Source organism: Fundulus heteroclitus, chromosome 2 (assembly GCF_011125445.2).
Source record: "Fundulus heteroclitus isolate FHET01 chromosome 2, MU-UCD_Fhet_4.1, whole genome shotgun sequence".
Classification (NCBI taxonomy): Eukaryota; Metazoa; Chordata; class Actinopteri; order Cyprinodontiformes; family Fundulidae; genus Fundulus; species Fundulus heteroclitus.
Window position 1 is genome coordinate 21,721,425 of NC_046362.1, and position 21,063 is coordinate 21,742,487.

Below are 21,063 nucleotides of genomic sequence, written 5' to 3' on the forward strand. Positions count from 1 at the left end.
AGCTATATTAATATCAACAATAATCCACAAACGCGCGTTCACGCGCAGGCTCGTAACCGCGTTCAGGTTTCATTTTTTTTTTTTTTTTTTTTTGCATCTCATCAAAACAAAGCGGGGGCGAGCCGGAGCCAAGAGAGCGAGTTCCTGCTTCATGAATGAGAGGTCGGTCGGTCGCTCGGTCGGACCCTTCATCCTGCACCCTGACGCCCGCCCGCGGGGCTGCGCAACGCGGCGTGGAGAAGCCAGAGGCGCCTCCCGCTGATGAGTCCCGGACAGCCGAAGCGTCCCCTCGGCTCTACATGACCGCTTCATCCCACCGGGAGCGACACGACGGGATCAGGAACGGTGAGCGCAGAGGCTGCTGGCTGCGGACGGGCTGGTGGAGGGAGGGAGGAGGAGGGGGGACAACTTTGTGGGTGGCGATGGTTCTGTTTTTCCTCCTTAATAGACCGTGCGCCTTTTGTTTACTCCGCTGCGTTATGCATACAGGTAGAGGGGGAACCTGAGAGGCTCCACGTACGCAGAGCTGGCCGTGCGTCGCTCCCCTGCAGCGGCGTGGGGTGGTGGGGGACGTGGACTGTTGATCGCGTGTCTGCTCCGATCGATTGGCCGTCTAATGTCGGAGTAAAAAAAAAAAAGGCCCTTCAGCTGTAAACCAATTGGTGGGAAGGGGAACGGGTCGATGAGAAATTAAAAAGCGCCATCGATCGGATGTGAGCGTGTTTAGGCGCAGACAAGAAGGAGGAGGAGGAGGAGGGGGGGAACAAAAGCAGAAATGCCCAGACTGGCGTGGATTTTCTGCGAGACAAGGTCTGTTTTCCTGACGCGCATCGGATGTGATCAAAAGCAAACTATCAGACGCGTTCAGCGCACCCCGGTCAACATGTCTCCCTAACGCAATAACATTGTTCTGAGGATCCTTTGTCTCATAAAGTGACATGCCAGACTGTTGTTCTCCCCTCTGACCAGTGGATGGTGCTTCGCTGTGGCGCTACAGTGTTGGGTTTCCATTGGTGGGGGGGGGGGAGACACCCAAATCCACTGTAACTGTAAGGCCACAAAAGCCTTTACAGGAACCATTCATCCACTTACTCACAGATGCATGTACACACATGCTGGTTCCCTTTTTCTTTTTTCTTTCTTTTTTTTCTCTCCGCTGATGCAATGAGGGATTCCAGTAAGGCATCGGGACCATTGCCAAACACTCCTCTGCACTGTCTGAATGACATTAACCGACAGCGAAGAAACTGAAAGAACGATTTCCGTGAAAGAAAAAAAAAGGTGTCAAGCATGTGGTTTTGTTTTGCTCTTGTTTCTTTTTGACTAATATTCGCTTTGTGTGTTGTTGTTGCTTCTTTCTTTGAGGTAGTATGTGGTGAGACGGTCTCCTGAAAGGTTTGAAATGGTGGCGGCGGTTCTAGACAGTGGCCATCAGGGGCCAATGCCCCCTTTTAGATGTGGTCCTGGTCCCTTTTATGGACCCTGCACTGAAGACATAATACAAAATCAATTTCTCATATTGATAATGTGCCGGCCCAGAAACCGTATCTGCTGGCTGGCTTGGATCAATTTCATGTTTTTACCTTTTACACGTCGCCGTTTCACTTTTGGCTTCAGCCGTATTGAGATAGGATCGCGGTTTTCATCTGCTGGATCAGACGTTTGCAGCCTGCAGTTCCAGAGCTGCGAGTGGCTCTCTGGCTCTGTGGCTCACTTCAGTTGTTAAACGATGAAGCATTGCCCTGTTTTTGTTTGTTTTATTCTTTTATTCTTTTATTCTGTGCTCCCATTAAACAAAAATCACTAGCCCCACCCTGGTCCCCCTTTGCAAATTTGGTCCAGAACTGCCACTGGTGCCAAGGTTTCTGCGGGGAGGGATGAATATTGAATGCGTTAACGTCTTCTTTTGTGAATACATTGCTAATGGGGCAATTCACTCGAATTTTCACAACAGATGTCAGTAACAACCCAAGTAAACCACACATGCACGGAAATCAAGACGCCCATCCATCAATCGATCAATCGGCTATCTCCTGCAGCCACTGGGTGAGAGGTTAGGTACATACCGGACAGATCACAGGGCAACACATAGACAAACACAACAAAAAGTCATATATATACATATATACATATACATTTAAGCGAAACTATTTAACCTGCAGTTATGGTTTTTGGACTGTGGGAGCAAGAAGTCGGGGTACCTAGAAAAAAACCCGTGCATTTAAGGGGAGAACGTGCAAACTCCAAGATCGCAGGCTAGGATTTGAGCTCAGGACCTACACTTCGAGCTGCAAGGCTCAAAATAGTAATGTGTAATAATCCATCTTAATACAAAAAATAGGTAATGAGTGCATTGATAAAAGAAGCTGCAACAAGACATAGGAACAAGCTGAAAGCTGTCAGTATGGAGAAAACAATCTTACCTCCTTAAACTACATAGCTGTTTCATTCCCGGTGGCCTATAAAAAAAAAAAGGAAAGGTTTCTCATTACCGATGTGTCAGACATAATGGGTAATAACAAAGAGCTTTACAACCTTATTGTTGCGTAACATACTGATCGCACTGGTGTCAGGTGTGTTTCTAAACCTCTGAAGGATCCAGGGAGCAACTTCTGGCCATAATCCAGAAAAGGGAAAGAATATCGCGTCTCCAAAAAAAATCCAGCCACCGCAAGATTCCTCACAGAGGAGTGAAAATGTTCATCAAAACAGGTTTCCAAGAGATGTGGCTGTGAGCAGAAAACTCTCTCTTTTTTTTTTTTATTTTCTTCGTCAAAAACAAACAAGCAACACACTAACCCCGTTATGAAATCCGTAACTCCGCAAGACTCCACCGCAGGAGAAAAAGCATTTCTGAAGCTCGATAAGAAGAAGAAAGTCTCCTGAACACTTGAACAAGCCCGTGTAACTCCTGGAGAATATGCTTTGATTAGAGCATATTCTGAGCATATCAGATTAGACCAAAATGTAAGTCTTTAAATGCCTCCCCCCTTCCCCCACACTGCAACAACAGAACTAAAAATAAGTACAATTGTCTTGAAATTTGTGTATTTGTCCTTGATTTGAGCAGGTAAATAACATTATCTGTCAATGTAAAGAGTAATTTTACCCCAAAAATAAGATAATTAGATACAATGCACTTGAAATAAGTTGATGGAGATGACTTCTTCCTATTTTAAGTGCAAAAATCTCATTCCATTGGCAGATTATCTTATTTACCTGCTCAAATAAAGGACAAATACACTCATTTCAAGAATATTTAAACTTATTTTAGTTCTGTTTTTGCAGTGCAAGATTCGATGTGTTCTCAAAGTCTTCCTTTAATTGTTTGGAGCAGTGTATAATTACTGGCTAAAAGCATCTGCCCCTCACTTTGTCTTCTTGGCAACGTCACAAATGGGGGGATTTGATAAGGAAGACGCCGCCGCACCCTCCTTTGCAGTAATGTTAGGTTATGCCTGGGTGGACAGTGTGGTGCTGGGCGTCCTGGCTGGTCTGGTGGGTGTCTGGGTGCCGGCTGCAGGACTGGGCTCTCTCAGACTGCTCCCAATGCTTACTACTACATCCATGGTGCCTGCCCGCTTTGATCCTGGGTCCAGTCCTGATTGAATAAAGTCAAAAAGGGAAAAAAGCTTCTCTGTAAGGTACGCCTAAAACGCTGCAATGGGACACTTGGGGGATGGGAGGGAAAGAAAATGACCGAAAAGTATCAAACAAAAGATACGGCTCACCCGCTACTACCATCTAATGTAGAACAGATTACTGGATCAATGTGTGCTTCTGTGCTTCTTTGTTTCTCTTGTTGTGTCTCTGCTCTGTCTTCTGTAACCCCAGTCGGTCGAGGCAGATGACCGTTCACACTGAGCCCGGTTCTGCCGGAGGTTTTTCCTTCCCGCTAATGGGTGGTTTTTCTTCCCACTGTCGCTTCATGCTTGCTCAGTATGAGGGATTGCAGCAAAGCCATGTACAATGCAGACGACTCTCCCTGTAGCTCTACGCTTCTCCAGGAGTGAATGCTGCTTGTCAAGACTTTGATGCAATCAACTGGTTCCCTTATATAGGAAATTTTTGACCAATCTGTATAATCTGACCCAATCTGTATAATATGATTGAACTTGATTTTGTAAAGTGCCTTGAGATGACATGTTTCATGATTTGGCGCTATATAAATAAAATTGAATTGAATTGAATTGAATCTTTGATACTTATCTTCCCAATAGTTGTAGCTGGGAGTGAATGACCTACCGTGAAGGAGAAAAAACAAACATTAATTTTTGGGTTCTGGGTCAGTGAAGAATGTGAATGTCTCCTTAATGAGTAGGAACTGTGGTACGGTCAGTACAAAATGTCCCGAAACAACCAAAACTCACCCTCCTCTCTTATAGTCATATTTGTAAAAAGAAAGAAAGTTACGCATCTGAGATTTTCAGGACACAGACACCGCAGTGGGTCTCCAGCGTTACCCAGTGCCCTTCCAGCTGTTGCACATCTGTTTTACACCGTCCTGCTCGTGTGCTTTGACATCTTTCCTGCAGCCTTAACAATCGTCTCTCCTCCTCGTCCCCTTCAGATGCTTGACGGACTGCGGCGGAGGCATGCCTCCCGCTCCTCCCCCAGACCCCTCTCCCTCAACTTCAGCACGTTCTCAGCGCCTCCCCCGAGCCCGGACCTGGACAGCAGCAGCGGCGAGCATCCGCTGAGGAGGTAAGGCTCGGTTCCTGCCTGGTATTCACGTCTCGCACCGCGCAGCATCCCGGGGAGCCAAACGCATGAAATATTAATTAGGATTAAGATGGTGTCTGGTCCCCGGTGCCTTTTCTCGCCCAGCTGAGCTTTCCCCTGCAACACATGCTGGCCTGGTGATAATGATCTGATGTTGGGGATGCTTGATTGACTTTGGTTCTCTCTACTTGTGTTCCTCTCACCGGTTTGCCGCCTTGCTTGTCGTGCTTTTTTTTTTGCGTGCGTGGGAGTGAAAGGGGGGTCTGTTGTTTACTCTCTGTGCTGTCAGCACACAGAGTTTCTGGACTGCGTGGGTTTGAACTCATCGTGTCTCGTTTTTTTTTCAGAGAGCTTGTTTTTAATCACCCGTCTCTTCTGAAAATATGCAAACATTGTTTTGTTTTTTTCCTCTACGTTTTAAACTTTGAATTTGAAATTGAAGACACATTTTTTTTTAATGACTGCACCAAAGTAAGTCCTAAAAATTACAACGAGCGTACGTCTGGGCCTCCTTGGAACAAAGTCGGATTTGGAGAACCATGCGTCCTAACGGGGATGTCCCATATAGAGAGGAATGACTCAGCCAAGCTGATTAGTGTTACAGCTCATAACCATCAGAGCCAGAGGGACTTATGGGAGCGCTCACTCTAGTGGACACTCGGTTTCAGTTTTTCTTTGAGGACTTGACTACCTACAGCAGAGTTTAACCAGATGCGGTTGCTGCCTTAAACAAAGATGTCCATAGGTGAAACAAAACAACCCAAAAACACTGAAATGACAAGGATGGACCAGTAGGTGGCGATAATGTTGGGATTAATGTAAACATGTCATATTGCAGTATTCGCTGCTTATACCCAGGTCCTTTGCTGCTTTAGCCGGTCTCCTCTGACTTCCCTGTGTTTATCTGTAGTCTTCTTCCCACAGCATGCCGCTGCCACCGCCACGTTTCACTGTATTCTCTGACAAATCTAAGACCTTCACAGAACAGCTGCATTCACGCTCAGATAAAATCAGACATAGACAAACTTTGTTTATCACATTTCTGTGAATAAGTATTTGCCCCCTTACCGATTTTTTTTTTTTCAATCAGTTTTTGCGTATTTTTGCAAATATCTGATCATCAAGGAGATTTTAATATGTAAAATAACCTGAATAAATACTAAAAGCAGCTCTTTAGTAATGATTCATTTGAGGGGAGAGAAAAAAAAAAGCTAACTGGGTCCAGTGTGAAAAAGTAAATGCCTCCTAACCACAATAACTGGTTATGCTACGCTTACAGGTAACAGCTGGTGTCAAGCACTTGTCATAGCTTTGTTATTAATTAGTCCTTTACGTTGTTGTGAAGGCCCATGATTCTTTGCAGAACAGTTTTAATTCTGTCTAATTGGACACTTAAACAAACTGTTTAAGTCCGAATAACAGCATCTCAATTAGATTTAAGTCCAAACGTTGACTAGACCGCTACAAATGGTTAATTTAGTTTGTTCTGTAAGACATTCAGCGATGGAGTCGCCACTGTGCTTTGAATCATCACCCAAGAGTGCGTAACCATCAGGTCACATACAGGATATTCCCCATAGGGATTTTTTTTTTGTTTAGAGCAGAATTTGAGGTTCCAACTCTTACTGGAAGGTTTTAATGTCTTAAAGAAGCAAAGAAGCCACAGACCATCGCATTACCACCAACATGTAGAGCTGTACGATTTTGCTAAAAACAAAAATCAAACTGGCGAATTTCAACCATAATTGCCATTTAATTTAGACTTTTTCTCTGCATTAACCACAAGCAATAAAAATGCCCAGTAGATAAAGATCTTTGTAAAAGAGGACCATTTAAAACAAGAAATTTAACTGCTTTTATTTATCAAAATATCCTTATTTCTAAGAGTAGCTTGTTGAGTTGTACATCAATCCTCGTTGAACATAAAGTGCAAAGTGCAACCAACAAACCAGTCTCTGTATTAAACAGTTTGACCGTTACTTAATGCTCTGGGGAGATTCCTCAAAGTTTCTGGTAAAAAGTATGATTATATAAACTCCAAAATTAGATTATCTCACTGCTGCAAATCTCTTCCCTTTCAAGTGGAGGCAAACCCACTTTAAACATATTACCGACACCTCAAGGATGTTTTAAAATTGTGATTATTTTGCAAATGCGACTAATTGTCCAGCGCTACTACCATGTTTGACTGTAGGTATGAGGTTATTAATCTTTTGCAGCACACGTAACAGTATCCGCGTCTTCCAAAATGTTGCTCTTTTGTCTCGTCAGTCCGGAGATGGATCACTAAACAGTCTTAATGATCACCAAGACGTTGTTTATCCCCAGACATTCTGGTGGCAAACATGAGATGGGCCTTTATTTTCTTCTTCTCAATGGATTCCAGTTTTTCTCCTTCTTGTTGCTGAATAATGAACTCTGACTTTAACTGAAGTGTCGATGCCTGAAGAGCTCTAGATTTTTGTTCTGGGTTCTTTTCTGACCTCCTGGATGAGTTGTTGATGCTTTCTTGGAACACTTTTTGGTTGGCTAGCCACTCCTGGAGGGAATCATCACTGCTCCATGGTGGCTCTCGTTGCAGCTCAGAGTCCAACAGCCCTGGAAATGATTGATAGCTCGTTCAAGGCTAATAAATGTCAGTGACTATGTTTCCCATATGTCCACAATTTCTTTAGATCGGTGCATTGATGTGTGACTTTTTGAGATCTTCATGTTGGCAGACACGTTTCAGTAATCACGCTGATTACAGATGTCACAGTTTCCCGTCAACCTAATGATCACGAGCTACTTTGTGTTGCCGCGTCACATGCAATCCCAACAAAATAACTTTAATTTGAATACTTTTGCAAGGTTTACATTTCAATTGTTTACATAAACCGCTGCTGAATCTTTATCCTGAAATTTACTGCAATTTACTGTGATCTTTCAAGCTGTATGCAAACGAAATTTCGTTCTGTACGCACTTTGTGCATAAAAAATGACAATAAAGTTGTCTAAGTCTAAGTACTGTGAAAATGATAAATGATAAAAAATAATAATTACATTTTTGGAATCTAACTAAAACATCGTTAATGTGGATTATTTGTCTTGTAATTATGACAAATGTTCGTTAGAGAGTGTCCCAAAAAAAATATGCTTCATAAATAAATGAATGAGCGGCAGTGTTTTGTATCAGGCGACTGTTTTTTTTTTTTTTCTTTTTTTTTTCTTTTGCAAAGCTGCATCCAGCTGCGGTGAAGCAGGAAAACCTTCTTCATTGTCTTGGTAGTGTGTCGCCGCTTCCTGTCTCTTTTTCCGCTGTTGTCAATAAACCAGACGACTTCCTTCTCCCCTCGGTGCAGTCGCAGGCACAGCAACCGCTTTAGGCCTGCTTACCCCGCAGCTCCTCCGGCATCTGTGCTCTGCATAAATATTCGTTTGCATCAATGGCAGTATTGTACTGGCAGGGAGGTGGAGGAGGAGGAGGAGGAGGAAGAGAATGCCCCCAGCGGTGCGTGTGCTATTGTTTTCCTGCTCTTCTGAGAGATCCGGCGGCGCAGCGACACTGTGCTTCACCTCCCAGCTGGGCTCCACCCATCCTGCTCTTAGCTTGTTGCCCGAGTCTCACCGTGCACCACTCTGTCCTCCTTCTCTCCTCTGTCACCGGCTGCTCTTTGTTTTCCTATTTTTTTTTCCCGCTGTTTGGTTTCGCCTCTGCCCCATCAGCCGTCTCCCCGTGTTTCCCTCCGCGCATGTCGGCTCATCGCCTGACCTTCTTTCTCGTCTGTCCCCTGTCCTCCCTGAATTGTTTTTCCTCATGAGGACTCTGCACCGGCTGAAGTTGATGAGCTCCCCCAGCCTCAGCGAGCTCGGTAAGAGTGAGAAGAGTTCGCCGGAGGACAGAGGGGAGAAGCAGAAGAGGGCCGGAGCCAACGCCACCTGGAACAGGTACACCCATTGACAGCCACACTGCAAAAAACGGACCTAAAAATAAGTAAAATGTTCTTAAAATGTGTGTTTTTGTCCTAGATTTGAGCAGGTAAATAAGATTATCTGCCACGAGAATGAGTATTTTGGCCCCTAAAATAAGATAATTAGACATCCTGCACTTGAAGTAAGATGATGGAGATGGATTGTTCCCATTTTAAGTGCAAACATCTTATTCCAGTGGCAGATAATCTTATATACAGATATACTCATAAGAAAATTTTACTTATTTTTAGGTCCGTTTTTGCAGTGGCAAGGCAGAAAGTAATATGCTAGATTTAGAACGGCAATAAAAATGCATCTTCTGTTTGCGCTGCAGCATCCACAACGCTGTCATAGCAGTCTTCCAGAAGAAGGGATTGGCCGATAATGAACTCTACACCCTGAACGAAGGCGTCCGGTAGGTTTTATAAATCGACAGAAGACGCCCGTTCCTCCGCCGTCACGATCCAGCCGCTGTATTTTAAACTCCTGGTCTCCCTTTCTGCTATAATCTGTGTAATTACTGTCTGTCCAGCCTTTTGCTGCTGACTGAATGTTTTCTTCTGAGTGACCTTGTTTGTGTATGATGCGTATTCGGGACAGAGGAGTTATGTGGTGAGGCCAGATATCTCATTATCTCTCCGAGCCAGACCCATCGCTTCTATCTGGCTCCACGTTAGCTGACTGAAAATATTTCCGGAAAAAGCCACAGAGACGTAGGCTCTTTTTTTTTTTTTTTTTTCTAACCACACAGAAAGGATCGCAGCATAATGTTCTTGAGGAAAACAGGCTGTTTTCATGCAGCTGTGGCTTTTTTTCTGGGAAACAACTCGTTTAATTACCTCACTACATTACATTTAAAGTTTAGAAAATAACCATATTTTGTTTTGTTTTTTTTGGTTTTTAGGCATCTGTTGAAAACTGAGCTGGGCTCTTTCTTCTCAGAATATCTCCAGGTAACGCAACTTTAATTCTTCTTTTTTAGATCATTCATTATGATAAATGGAGCCACAAGGACAGCAGATCTTAAATTAGGAACTTAATTGTTGTCAACTTTTCACAGAATCAGCTTCTGACGAAAGGCATGGTCATTCTTCGGGACAAGATAAGATACTATGAAGGTAGGACTGAGTTAAGATCTTGACAGTGTGTGACATGGGATCGACGTCTTTTTTGGCAAACGTGTGAAAAACCTAACCTTTAGGTCACCCTGAAACACGGTGAAGATGGATGAAGCTAAAAAAATTGTCATATTGGAAGAAAACCTAAAAGCTGCAAATAATTGAGACTGGGAAGAAAGCGGAAAACAACCTTAAACATAAATGTGAAGCAGCCATGAACTGGTTTACATCCAACTTTATTGGTTTAAGCCACATTTTACTCAGAGATACTGATCAGTATGTGATTATCTAAAAAGGCAATTGGATGGATTTTGTAATTATCTCACTAACAGGTCCCAATGTGTTAAATCAGATAGTATTTGTTCTAATATTCTCTCATTAACTAATTGGGGCCACTCTTATTTACCATCTATGTGGACAATGTTGGTGGACACCAATTACCATTTTTATGCTGATGATATGGTTATCTACAGCTTTGCAAAACCTGTTAGTGCCAGTGTCTCTACATTACAAAATGTTTTTAACATAGTTCAGAACATGTTTCTACAACTTGATCTCACTTTAAATGCAAAAAGGAGCAAGTTGACGTTGTTCTTGAGAACAACGAGAAATATTCAGATAAGTCCTACAATTTAGAAGATTTAAACCTTTTAAATCTCTAGGTATTTAATTGATGACAATCTTAGTTTTAAAGGACACGTTGAACATTTGATTAGGAAACTGTGACTGAAAATTGGCTTTTATTTCAGAAATAGGTTATGTTTTTCTTTCAATGCAAATAAGGAAACTAGTAGCTGCAACATTTACACCCATATTGGATTATGGTGACTTCATTTACATGAATGCTCCAAGTCAAGTATTAAAACTACTGGACTTTGTTTATCACGTCTCATTGAGGTTAATCACAAACTGTAAGCCTCACATACGCACTAGAGAATCGTAGACTCAGTCATTGGTATATGTTCATTTATAAGGGTATTCTACGTCTGCTACCCTCATATATGTGTGAATATATTTAACCAAAAGCGACTGGACTGTATTCTTTACACTGACAAGACTCACTGCTACTGTCTGTACCAAGTGTCCACACAGAAGCTGGTAATTTCAGTATTCTGGAACAATTTACAAAAAGACTAGAAAGTAAAGGAACTGGTTCCAATAGGCCAGTTTAAACTCTTGCTCAAAGGTTTGTAAATGTATTTAGACTTATGAAATTGTTATGAAATTGTCTGTAATTCTTTTGTTGTGATGTGTGCCACTGTGTTGACCAGGACTCCCCTTAAAAAAAGAGATTAGTAATCTCAATGGGACTTTCCTGGTTAAATTAAAAAAAAAACGTCATTATGAATGAAATACATTGAGGTTTTTCATAGTAACGTGACAAAATGTGGAAACGGTAAACAGAAGTGAGTAGTTATGCAAGGTATTGTTTTTACGATTGCTTGTGCAGGTCAGAAGCTACTAGACTCTCTGGCAGAGACCTGGGACTTCTTCTTCTGCGACGTTCTCTCCATGCTGCAGGCCATCTTTCACCCAGTCCAGGTGCACAAACCCCTACAGAATCTGCTTGTTTTGTCGAAATCCCTTCTGCACAGCCTTCTTTCCTGGGCGGTGCTTATTATGGTCTCCTCCTCTCTGTGTGTTTGGTGCAGGGTAAGGAGCCCTCAGTCAGACAGCTGGCCCTGCTTCACTTCAGGAACACCATAGTCCTGAGCGTGAAGTTGGAGGACGCCTTGTCTCGGCCGCGGGCCCGCGTTCCCCCCTCTGTGACACAGATGTTGCTCATCCTGCAGGTCAGCCAAACGCTGTTCAGCTGTTTTGTTTTGTGCAAAAGCTAAATAATGCTACCGATACAACATGCATTAGTTTATCCTTATAGAAATCCACGGTCTCTATAACTTCATCGGGCATATCTGGTATGTTTCTTCATTAATGTACAGCTGGAGTTATACTAAGACTAAATGAAACCTAAGTGGAACCTATTGTGTGACTTGGTGACTTCTTAAGCATTAGTGTGCTGGATTTTATTCAGGGTATTGGAGGAACGGGGGAAAATACAGATGCATGTCAGACTTTTATTTGTAAAACCTTTTTCAAATAAAATAAAAATGTCCTTCCACTTCCCAGCTATGAACTGCTTTGAGTGGGTTTTACAGGCACTCATTTTCCCTCCAATGCCCTGCTTTTAATGGTGTTTGGGTTCACATTTATCCTCACCGGTGTCTGGATAAATAAATGTCCTTTAGCAAGTTACCAAGGAATCATGAACAACGCCTCGGCATAATTTTAGATAGATATTTGAATACTCATCAAGATAAAGGTTTTGTTATGAAGTTGGTTTCCTGCTACAGACGTTTAATAACTGTCTGTTTGTCTCCAACAGAGTTGAGGTTATACACCATAACCACAATTATCCTGCTTTATTGATAAAAAGTTTATTTTTATATTGCCATTAATTCACAAGGCAACTGTTTTACAGGCCATCAAAGGAACATAAAGCGTAGGCATCAAATCACATTAAAGGAATAGTTGGTAAAATGGAGATGGTAAAGGCAAAAATAAACTTTTTTGACCAAAAGCTGCTGTGAAATGAAATGTTTTAGTCCTGAGTTAAAGGCGCCATCAGCTTCTGCACACCTCAGGTTTTCAGGGCGTTTGTTCTAGAGCTGATGAGCATAGAAGCTTGATCGTTCTGGTCCTGGGCAACATTGACAAAAGTCTGGTCAGACACCAATAAGGACACCGGTGCCGTAATCTAACCTACAGGAAATTAAGTCATCCATCAGTTTTTCTGTGTCCAGAAACCGGACACAGAAAGAAGAGCGTGAGTTGATTTCAAACCAGACTTTATGTGGTGGTCAATACTTACATCCAATTTCCAATTTCTAATACTTTAGCCCCATTCAGTCTAGTTGAACGCTGATATTTATCCTTGCATTTTAGGGACCAAATATCTGCGTTACTCTGGAGCCATCCACTCATTTATATTATGGACACGCTGATTGTGCAGTGGACTAGGATGGTGCAGTGACAGGAAGATATAACATTGTGCGTCGTCAGCGTTAGGAGATGCTGTAGTATTCTATAACCTGAGCCGGTGAAATCATACAGTAGATATAAAAAAAAGCGGGCCGAGAATGGAGCCTCAGGATTAATGTCTGGATGCACCAACCGACCGTGTCCCAAGTTTCCCATGATTCGACCCAGATTTCCCTGCTCAGATGAAAGGAAGCCGGTTTGAACCTTCAGGAACAACCTAGGAGCCGCCACAGGTCAAACAGTCTCTGTTTACTATAAAGTGAGTTTAACTTCAAACAGCACCGGCACCTTTTAGGCTCAGCTGACATGGACAGAGCTGCGAATATCAAGAGAACAATGATCCCAAACACAAACCAGAGAGGGCGGCGCTCACGCAGAGCGGCATTTATGCAAGGACTGGCACTGATCTGAGAGAAGAGCGGCCAAACATCCTGCTAGAAATATGCCAGAAGTCTGAAGATGGCTGCAAAAGGCTTTTGCACTGCAAAAACGGAACTAGAAATAAGTAAAATGTTCTTTAAAATGAGTGTATTTGTCCTTGATTTGAGCAGGTAAATAAGATGATTTGCCAATGGAATAATATTTTTGCACTTAAAAAAGGAATAATTCATCTCCATCATCTTATTTCAAGTGCAGGATATCTAATTATCTTATTTTAAGGGTCAAAATACTTATTTCGTTGGCAGATAATCTTATTTACCTACTCAAATCAAGGATAAATACACAAACTTTAAGAACATTTTACTTATTTTTAGATCCGTTTTTGCAGTGTGATTTCACTATAAACCTCCTAAGGGACATTTATCCAGATGTTAAGGAGGGGGGGGGGGGGGGGGGGGCTGCCTGTATGTATATATTTGAGCCAGAGTGTATAAAGTTATTGCTGTACAGATAAGACAAAATTCACAATTAAAAGTTTTGCAGAAAGTTCTATTACAATTCATGCATTGTTCTACAGTCATAACAATTTAACCTTATTTAAATAAAAGACATATTTGGCTCTAATAACAAATAAGCAAAATTAGAACCTTTCTGAATCGTTTTAAGGCTGAAGCTGTTGTACCGTTGACCCAACCTGTAACTCTTTTGTGTCTCTACGTGTTTCAGGGGGTCCATGAGTCGCGGGGGGTTAACGAGGAATATTTAAGGTTGGAGTCTCTGGTACAGAAAGTGGTCTCCCCTTACCTGGGCACCCACGGCCTTTACTCTGGAGAAGCGGATGACGATCACTGCTGCGTTTTCGGTGAGTCGGTCGGAGGCAAAGTGACGTCGACGCGCTTCTGTGCCGAAAGGGGAGAAAAACTTCAAAGCTCTCTTCTCGCCCTCCAGACAAGCGTCTATCGTGGGGCTGGCCCAAGTCTGCAGACCAGCCCTCTAAGAACCCCGTGGTACGATCCAAAAGCTACAACATCCCCCTGCTGTTGACGCCGGTGGCCGAGTACGACCCGGACGCCAGCTCGGTCAGCAGCGGAGGGATTCGTCGCCACTCGGCTTGTGAGATCATATCGTGCCTGGAGGAACAGGGCCTCACCTACTCTGACCTGGGTCCAGGATCCGAGATGTCTGGCCCCTCCTCCAACAGACTGTGCGTGGGCTCTCAGTTTAACGGTAGGACTGATTCGTTAACAGGTCTCACCCACTAAGCTATATAATACAATGGAGTGCTGATTTTGCCGAAAAACTGAAGTCACTGGCTGCCATCTTGCTACTCCCTACTCTCACAGAATCCCATAGGATTTGGTTGCAACAACAAGCAGTTTTCTGGCTGTGTGAAAACGTTTCACAGGTAATTCTACAGTCAGTGGATGTACTAACACTATCAACTACTAGGAAATTAGGTGCTGAAATATTATACATGTTATTCATATTAAATATATATATATGTATATATAAGTATGTGTATATGTATATATATGTACACACATATGTAAATATATGTTTTTGTATATTGTTATTTATATATTTATAAATGTTAAACATATATATTTAAATGAATAAAATGCAAAATATTTCAGCACATGACTTTCTCAGTACTTGATAGTTTTAGAACATAACATAAAACTATATGGCATTTGACATTTTAAAAGTCTTAAGCCCCCCCTGAACATGAGAAAATCCTCGTTATTCGATGCTGTAGCGCACATATTCCCTAGTTACTGGGGGGAAATAGGGAGTACCAATATGGCGGCTGGTGGCTTCAAAGCGACTCGTTCAAACAGACGGTGATTAGCACTCCAGTGTATAATATAGCTCAGTGGTCTCACCCAACATTTTGTCAAATAATACCAGCATCCGTAACGACCCGAGGATGCCGTTTTCCTTCCCAGGGATTGTACAAGCAGGAGCCAGCGCCATGGACTTGGCTCTGTCGTCTCCTTCCATCCTCCATTCCTCGGGAGCGCTCCACGGCACAGAGGCCACCACAACTGTGACCGATCTCAGCAAGGGCGCATCCTCCTCGCCGCCCAGCGAGTCGTCCAGTCCCGAAACCATAATCGGACAGGTTCCGAAGTCTGCCGGCTCAGACTCGGACGGGATATTTATTGAGTTCCCTCTCCACTCTTCGAGCGGGAAGAGCCTTAGCCGTGAGAGCAGGCAGAGCACTGTGTAGCTCCGGTCCCCTTCAGGGACCCACAGCGAGAGTGTGTGCGCGGGAATGTTGACACGTTTCAGCTAAAGGGTACCGCTTCCTTTTTACTTTCATACTGAGAGACTGTCAGTGATAACCTTCTTCCAGTGTGGATACTATTATTTAAATTCTTTTATGAAACCTTTAAGCAGCTAAGTAAAAAAAATCAGCATGCATGTCCAAGTCGACATGAAGTGGTACTGATGGCTAAAGAATGAATGAATGAAAACATTTTTTACTATTTAAAAAAAAAAAAGCCCAAGATGATTCTATCAACAACACTGCAAAAATGGATCTAAAAATAAGTAAAATATTCTTAAAGTTAGTGTATTTGTCCTTGATTTGAGCAGGTAAATAAGCTTATCTGCCAATGGAAGGAGTATTTTTACCCCTAAGATAAGATAATTAGACATCCTGCACTTGAAATAAGATGATTGAGATGAATTGTTCCTATTTTAAGTGCAAAATTCTTATTCCATTGGCAAATCATCTTATTTACCTGCTCAAATCAAGGACAAACACACAAATTTTAAGAACATTTTACTTACTTCTAGTTGCGTTTTGCAGTGAAGTATACAGGTGCATCTCAGTAACTTAGAATATCATTGAAGGGCTCATTTTTTTTACCCCAGTAATTTGTCTTCAAAGGTGAAACACGGTTTGATACATTTCAAGCATTTGGTCCTGTTCATTTTAATGATTATGTTTCACGCCTACGGAAAACACAAAGTTCAGTTCCTCGGAAAATAATATTATACAAAATAACTACAAAAGAGATTCTAATGGGGGTTATTGATGCCCCTTAAATGCTGCTTGTGATCATATTAATGGAAAGTTGAGGGGAAGGAAAAATGTGAGAAAGCTGTCAGCAATCTTCCTCGTGACTGAATAGATCATAACATAGCCATGAAACAGTGGTTTAGATGTCGCTGGCTGAGACGTGGCTCATCACAACCAATCCAATAGTTATAGCCGTCGTCTTAGATTCATCTGTGTGAGGTGGCATTTAAAACCCCGCCTCCAGCTGCAGGCCACGCCCTTTGAATTTCCTCCTAGCCTTTGAATGTACTTTGCTTCGCAATCCTCTCAAGGCTGTGGTAAGGGCTGTTGTTTGTGGACCTCGTTTTTCCTTCCACTGAACTTTCCATGAATATGCTCGCAGCTTTGTTTACGATGTCTATTTGATGCTTCACTTTCTTATGAGAGGCGTCAAGTCAGAGGTCGTCCTCTAGATTGTGCCGGCCATTGCGTGGCTGTAAGAATAACATTTATTGACTTATATGGCCTTCTAATTTTCAGAGAAACTGAATTTTGGACCCTAATCAGTAAAATGAAGAGAAATACTCATATGTGTTTTACTTTTTAAAATGAACTACTGAGATTTTCTGCGTTAATCCTTTTTGGCTGCTCCCCTATTCAAACAAACTTTTACGCCCGATCGGCTTCCTGACACAGCCAGGATTCAAACCCTGGTCCCCTTTCATTAAAGATGCAGACTTAGCCCACTGCACCGTAAAGGGACATTTCTATGATATTCTAATTTACAGAGCAGCAGCAGCTTCTGAAACTGAACCCTAATTCATGTGAGTTCTTTGTGTCAAAAAGCTCCAGTTGCACTATTAATCTTAGTCTGTGCTGAGGCAGAGCGTCAAAAAATAAATCCCCAGCCAAAACAATGAGCGGTCGTGCATGTAGTTTACAGGTGAAAATATATTTGAATGTCTTAAAATTGACTTTATAAATGCAACTACATATCAGTGAGACAGATAATCCGAAATAGGTTTGAGAGGTAAAAGATTATGAAAGAAACGGACACTGTTGACCTTTTTTTTTTTTTTTGTGGGGGTTGTTTGGTTGTTTAATGGAATCTGTTCATAGCAAGGGAAATAAAAATCACTATTAATTAATTTCTTTTAGTTCAAGTATTTTTTTTCTTTTGTTGTTTTCCTGGTTCTCTGGAGGAGGTGTTCTGCAAAAAGCCGCAAGATGTGCTCAGTCTTTTTTTATTTGGTTACAGATTGTTTTGCAGTTGTGATTAAAAAAACAGTTTTATATTCCCCGCGTTCGGCCCTTTGTGTGCTGCTTGGGGGTAAAGAGGTTTTCTCCCGTTGCAGCAGCGCTTAGAGTGTTTTAATGCAAAAACGATCTCAAGACTGCTTTTACTTTTTCTGCATGGGCTTTGTGGGGTCGAGGGAATACGACAGTGTTTGTTTACATTTGACAAAGATGGAAACATTTTCAACTGAATGTCGTCTCACACTGTATTTTGCACCACCACTAACATGTAAATTAAAAAAAAGTATGTTTTTTTTTTTTTTTTTTTTAGAAAGGGTAGATCTTGTACAGTGAACATTTGTCCTAAAAGGAATTGATTTTTTTTTTGTTTTTAATAAGAGCTTTTTAAATTAATCTTTTTCAATGATGTTTTACCTCAAAGCATTTTGTACTTTACTTTTTGGACAATCTATGATGTCTCCAGAATTGTACTTTGTATAAATTTGTTATACTGGCCCAACAAAAAATAAATAAAATTCAGTGATATCTATGAAAAAATATATATTCTACTCTAAATTGATTTGATTACTGTTGTATAAATAATACGCTTATTTTAGGTTATTCAGATCTTTGCTATATCAAAATAAACACAATGTGCTTGACTTAATCTAATTATTTGTTTACTAGCTTGGATTTCAGCCATGAGTTTAATTCCACTGTATGAGTGAATAAATGTCAGGTCACAGATGTTTTAAACCTTCTTCTAATTCAGAAGTTATACATTTCCTTAGTATTTGGTGGAATTACTTTTTAAGCTTAATAATTAGAGTGAAATGTTTTGGTATCCTTCCAAAAGCTTCTTATAATAGTTTGCTGAGATTTTGGCCCTTTTCTTCCTTAGTTATCCTTAACCCTCTTTGTAACCAATTTGATGGTAAGCTTATAGTCAGTGTCTACGTGAAAGACATATCTTTACTTCCCGGCTGGTGTCTTGCATGTTCCTTCAATTATCACATAATGTTCTTTCCTCACGATGGCATTCATGAAGTGCACCAGTTCCTCCTGCTACAAACAAGTCACGCAAACACGATCCTGCTGCCCCAATTCTTTAGCATTGCAATGCTGTTTTCAGGCTTGCTTTCTAGCCTTCCCTTCTCCTCCATATGTAATGGTGGTCATTGCAGCCAAACAATTTTTGACCACAGGTCATTTCTCCGGAAAGTAATGTCTTTTTCTGAGTGAATTTGCAATCTGGAGTAATGGCTTCTTCCTCTCTGATTGGCTGTTCCAACAATGTCACTACAAGGTGTGTGGATGATGACCCTCTCTTATCAGCTTAATTTACCAGATTTACAAGGTGTTTGGCTTCTGTTCTGGAGTAGATACGCACATTTTGCAGGAACTCATCTCCTTCCTGAATTTTATAGTGGCTGAACAGTTCATAGATGTGTGTAATTGTTTGAACAGATAAACACAACACTTTCAGAACTGGATAAATTGATTCATTTGATTTCTGCATTATGTCACACAAGGAAACTGTGTGTTGGTGGTTTTGCTTTAAAATACATCCACAGGCATGTCTGTGTCCAACCTTAGAAGCACAGAGCCCTTACATTGGCTCAGCATCATCTGTGCTTTGTTTAAACTTTGTTTCAACAATTTCCCTCTGGGATTATTAAAGTATGTCTGATTCTGATTCTGAAAGGTAGCTACATTAATATTAGGATATATATGCCTCTGAAACCGAAGAAAGTAAAAAAAAAAAATCTTTAAAATGATCTCTCTCTTTATTCTTGAATCTGACAAATATAACACATTTTGATAAACCTAAATGGCCTAAAACGGGGAAAAGTGATTTACTTTCACTGAATAAAAAGGTGATAGCTTTATAATTTCACTTTTTAAAAGCATTTTTATTCACCATGAAACTTGCGCCAGTTTTTGCTCAGTGAGGAAAAAGGAAAAGGAAAGAAAAGAAAAAAAAGAGAGAAGAAAAAAAAAAACCGCATATACTTTTATATTGAAAGGGGCACCGGAAGCACTTCAGAGCACTTCCGTATTTTTGCAAACACAAACCGGAAGTGTTGGGTTTTTTTTTTTGGCAGGAATTTGCTTGAAGCTAACGCCAACTACGTGGTTAGTTTGCTTAAAAAAAAAAATAAGGTCAAGTTTGAACGTGTCGAGATGTTTTCTTGCTGACGAGTTGTTCTTTTGAACTTTTGCTATAAGGAAGTAAGCGTCGTCTCCTGTTAGACCCGGTGAGCCCTCTTGTTTACCTCTGTTTTGGTCAAGCCGAGTAGCTAAACGCTGAGCGAGTAACCGCAGCTGGATGTCCCCCCCGGTGCTGGACTAAAGTTGTCCGCTGTCTGTCGTTTCAGCTGCCGGACAGAGAACCGCGTTCCTCCTCTGGGATCAGTCCGCCTCCCGCGCTGCCCTCTCCAAGCCTCGGTCTGCGCGTAAACCTGGCTCGTCGGCACGCTCCCCGATGAAGATGTCCCTGGCTCAGCGAGTCTTCCTCTCCTGGATCTTCGCCCTGGTCTTCCTCATCATGCTCGTCCTCAAGCTGGACTCGAAGATAAACTGGAACTGGTTCCTGATCTTCCTCCCCGTCTGGACCTTTGACAACATCCTCATCCTCATCCAGGTGGTGGAGATGGCGGGTCGCTGCAAGCCGGACTTCGACCCCAGGGACGAGGAGAAAGGCGTGATGAGGAGGCTGTGGTACCTGGCGGCGCTGCTCCTCAAGCTGGCCTTCTGTCTGACTCTGTGCTTCCGGCTGGAGAAGGTGGCGAACATCTGGGTCAGCGTGGTGTGTGTCCCACTTTGGCTGCTGCTGGGTGGGGCGCTGGTGGAGCTGGGATACAGCGTTTTGCACCACAGGAGGGACTGAACTTGGCGAGAAGCCTCATAAGATGGACACATTTTTGTTTTTATTATTATATGTATTTAACTCTAACCGAGGATGCACCGCTTTAGTTATTTTAAATCCTGCTGCTCTTCTGCTGCAAGGGACTGGGGCGCCAGAGACTTTTTTTCTCCTTATTTTCTCCCCACAGTAAAAGTTAATTTAGTAATTTCCTGATGGAATCACACTTTGATTTGGATCTCAGAATTTCACACAGATTTCCTTATGTTTCTTTTTTTTTGACTCCCGTTGTTGCTTTTTATTCACATCAAATTCTGTTTAAAAATATTTTTTTCCGACCCCAAAGCGAAATGAAATGCTGTTGTAGCTCATATCCTGCAGGTCTTTCCAAAGAGTTGTTGTGGAAGCTGATGGTGGCGGGAAGTTAAGGGTCTGCAGCGGTCTGCCTCACACTGCATCTGAAGAAGCCTCTGACTGAAGACACAATGGCTACGTTCACACCGCTGGCCTTAATGCTCAGTTCTGATTTTTATTTTATTTTTTTTGCGTGGTCATTCACATTTCCAAATATGTGCGACTTGTATGTGATCTCCTGTGTGAACTGAATTCATACAACTTAAATGTCCCGCATGCGCAGTTGAAGACGCGATGCCACACGTGTTTGCGGAAGTGAACATGGATTATAATGCTGGCGCGCATTTTGCGATCTTTAATTTCTTTTCTGACACTTTCTCTCCATTGAC

At 42.0% G+C, this 21,063-nt stretch overlaps 2 protein-coding genes across 2 annotated transcripts; both read left to right on the plus strand.

Moving 5' to 3' along the window:
- The first annotated feature begins 81 nt into the window (after positions 1 to 81).
- prr5a (proline rich 5a (renal)) lies at positions 82 to 15,732 on the plus strand. Its single transcript, XM_012879840.3, has 11 exons — positions 82 to 345; positions 4,571 to 4,704; positions 8,524 to 8,649; positions 9,008 to 9,088; positions 9,578 to 9,626; positions 9,734 to 9,791; positions 11,242 to 11,333; positions 11,444 to 11,584; positions 13,938 to 14,073; positions 14,160 to 14,438; positions 15,158 to 15,732. The coding sequence occupies exons 2-11, from the start codon at positions 4,571 to 4,573 to the stop codon at positions 15,439 to 15,441; spliced, it is 1,380 nt and encodes a 459-aa protein (XP_012735294.2). The 5' UTR covers positions 82 to 345; the 3' UTR covers positions 15,442 to 15,732.
- A 3,800-nt stretch (positions 15,733 to 19,532) lies between these two features.
- Positions 19,533 to 21,063, plus strand: LOC105938195 (transmembrane protein 60). The gene is made up of 2 exons (XM_012879846.3): positions 19,533 to 19,712; positions 19,833 to 21,063. The coding sequence occupies exon 2, from the start codon at positions 19,940 to 19,942 to the stop codon at positions 20,342 to 20,344; it is 405 nt and encodes a 134-aa protein (XP_012735300.2). The 5' UTR covers positions 19,533 to 19,712; positions 19,833 to 19,939; the 3' UTR covers positions 20,345 to 21,063.

Coding starts and splice junctions, on each gene's coding strand:
- prr5a (XM_012879840.3), top strand. CDS start 4,571: ATGCTTGACGGACTGCGGCGGAGGCATGCCTCCCGCTCCTCCCCCAGA. Junction 9,792..11,241: donor CAAGATAAGATACTATGAAG/GTAGGACTGAGT, acceptor TTGCTTGTGCAG/GTCAGAAGCTACTAGACTCT. Junction 14,439..15,157: donor CGTGGGCTCTCAGTTTAACG/GTAGGACTGATT, acceptor TTTCCTTCCCAG/GGATTGTACAAGCAGGAGCC.
- LOC105938195 (XM_012879846.3), top strand. CDS start 19,940: ATGAAGATGTCCCTGGCTCAGCGAGTCTTCCTCTCCTGGATCTTCGCC.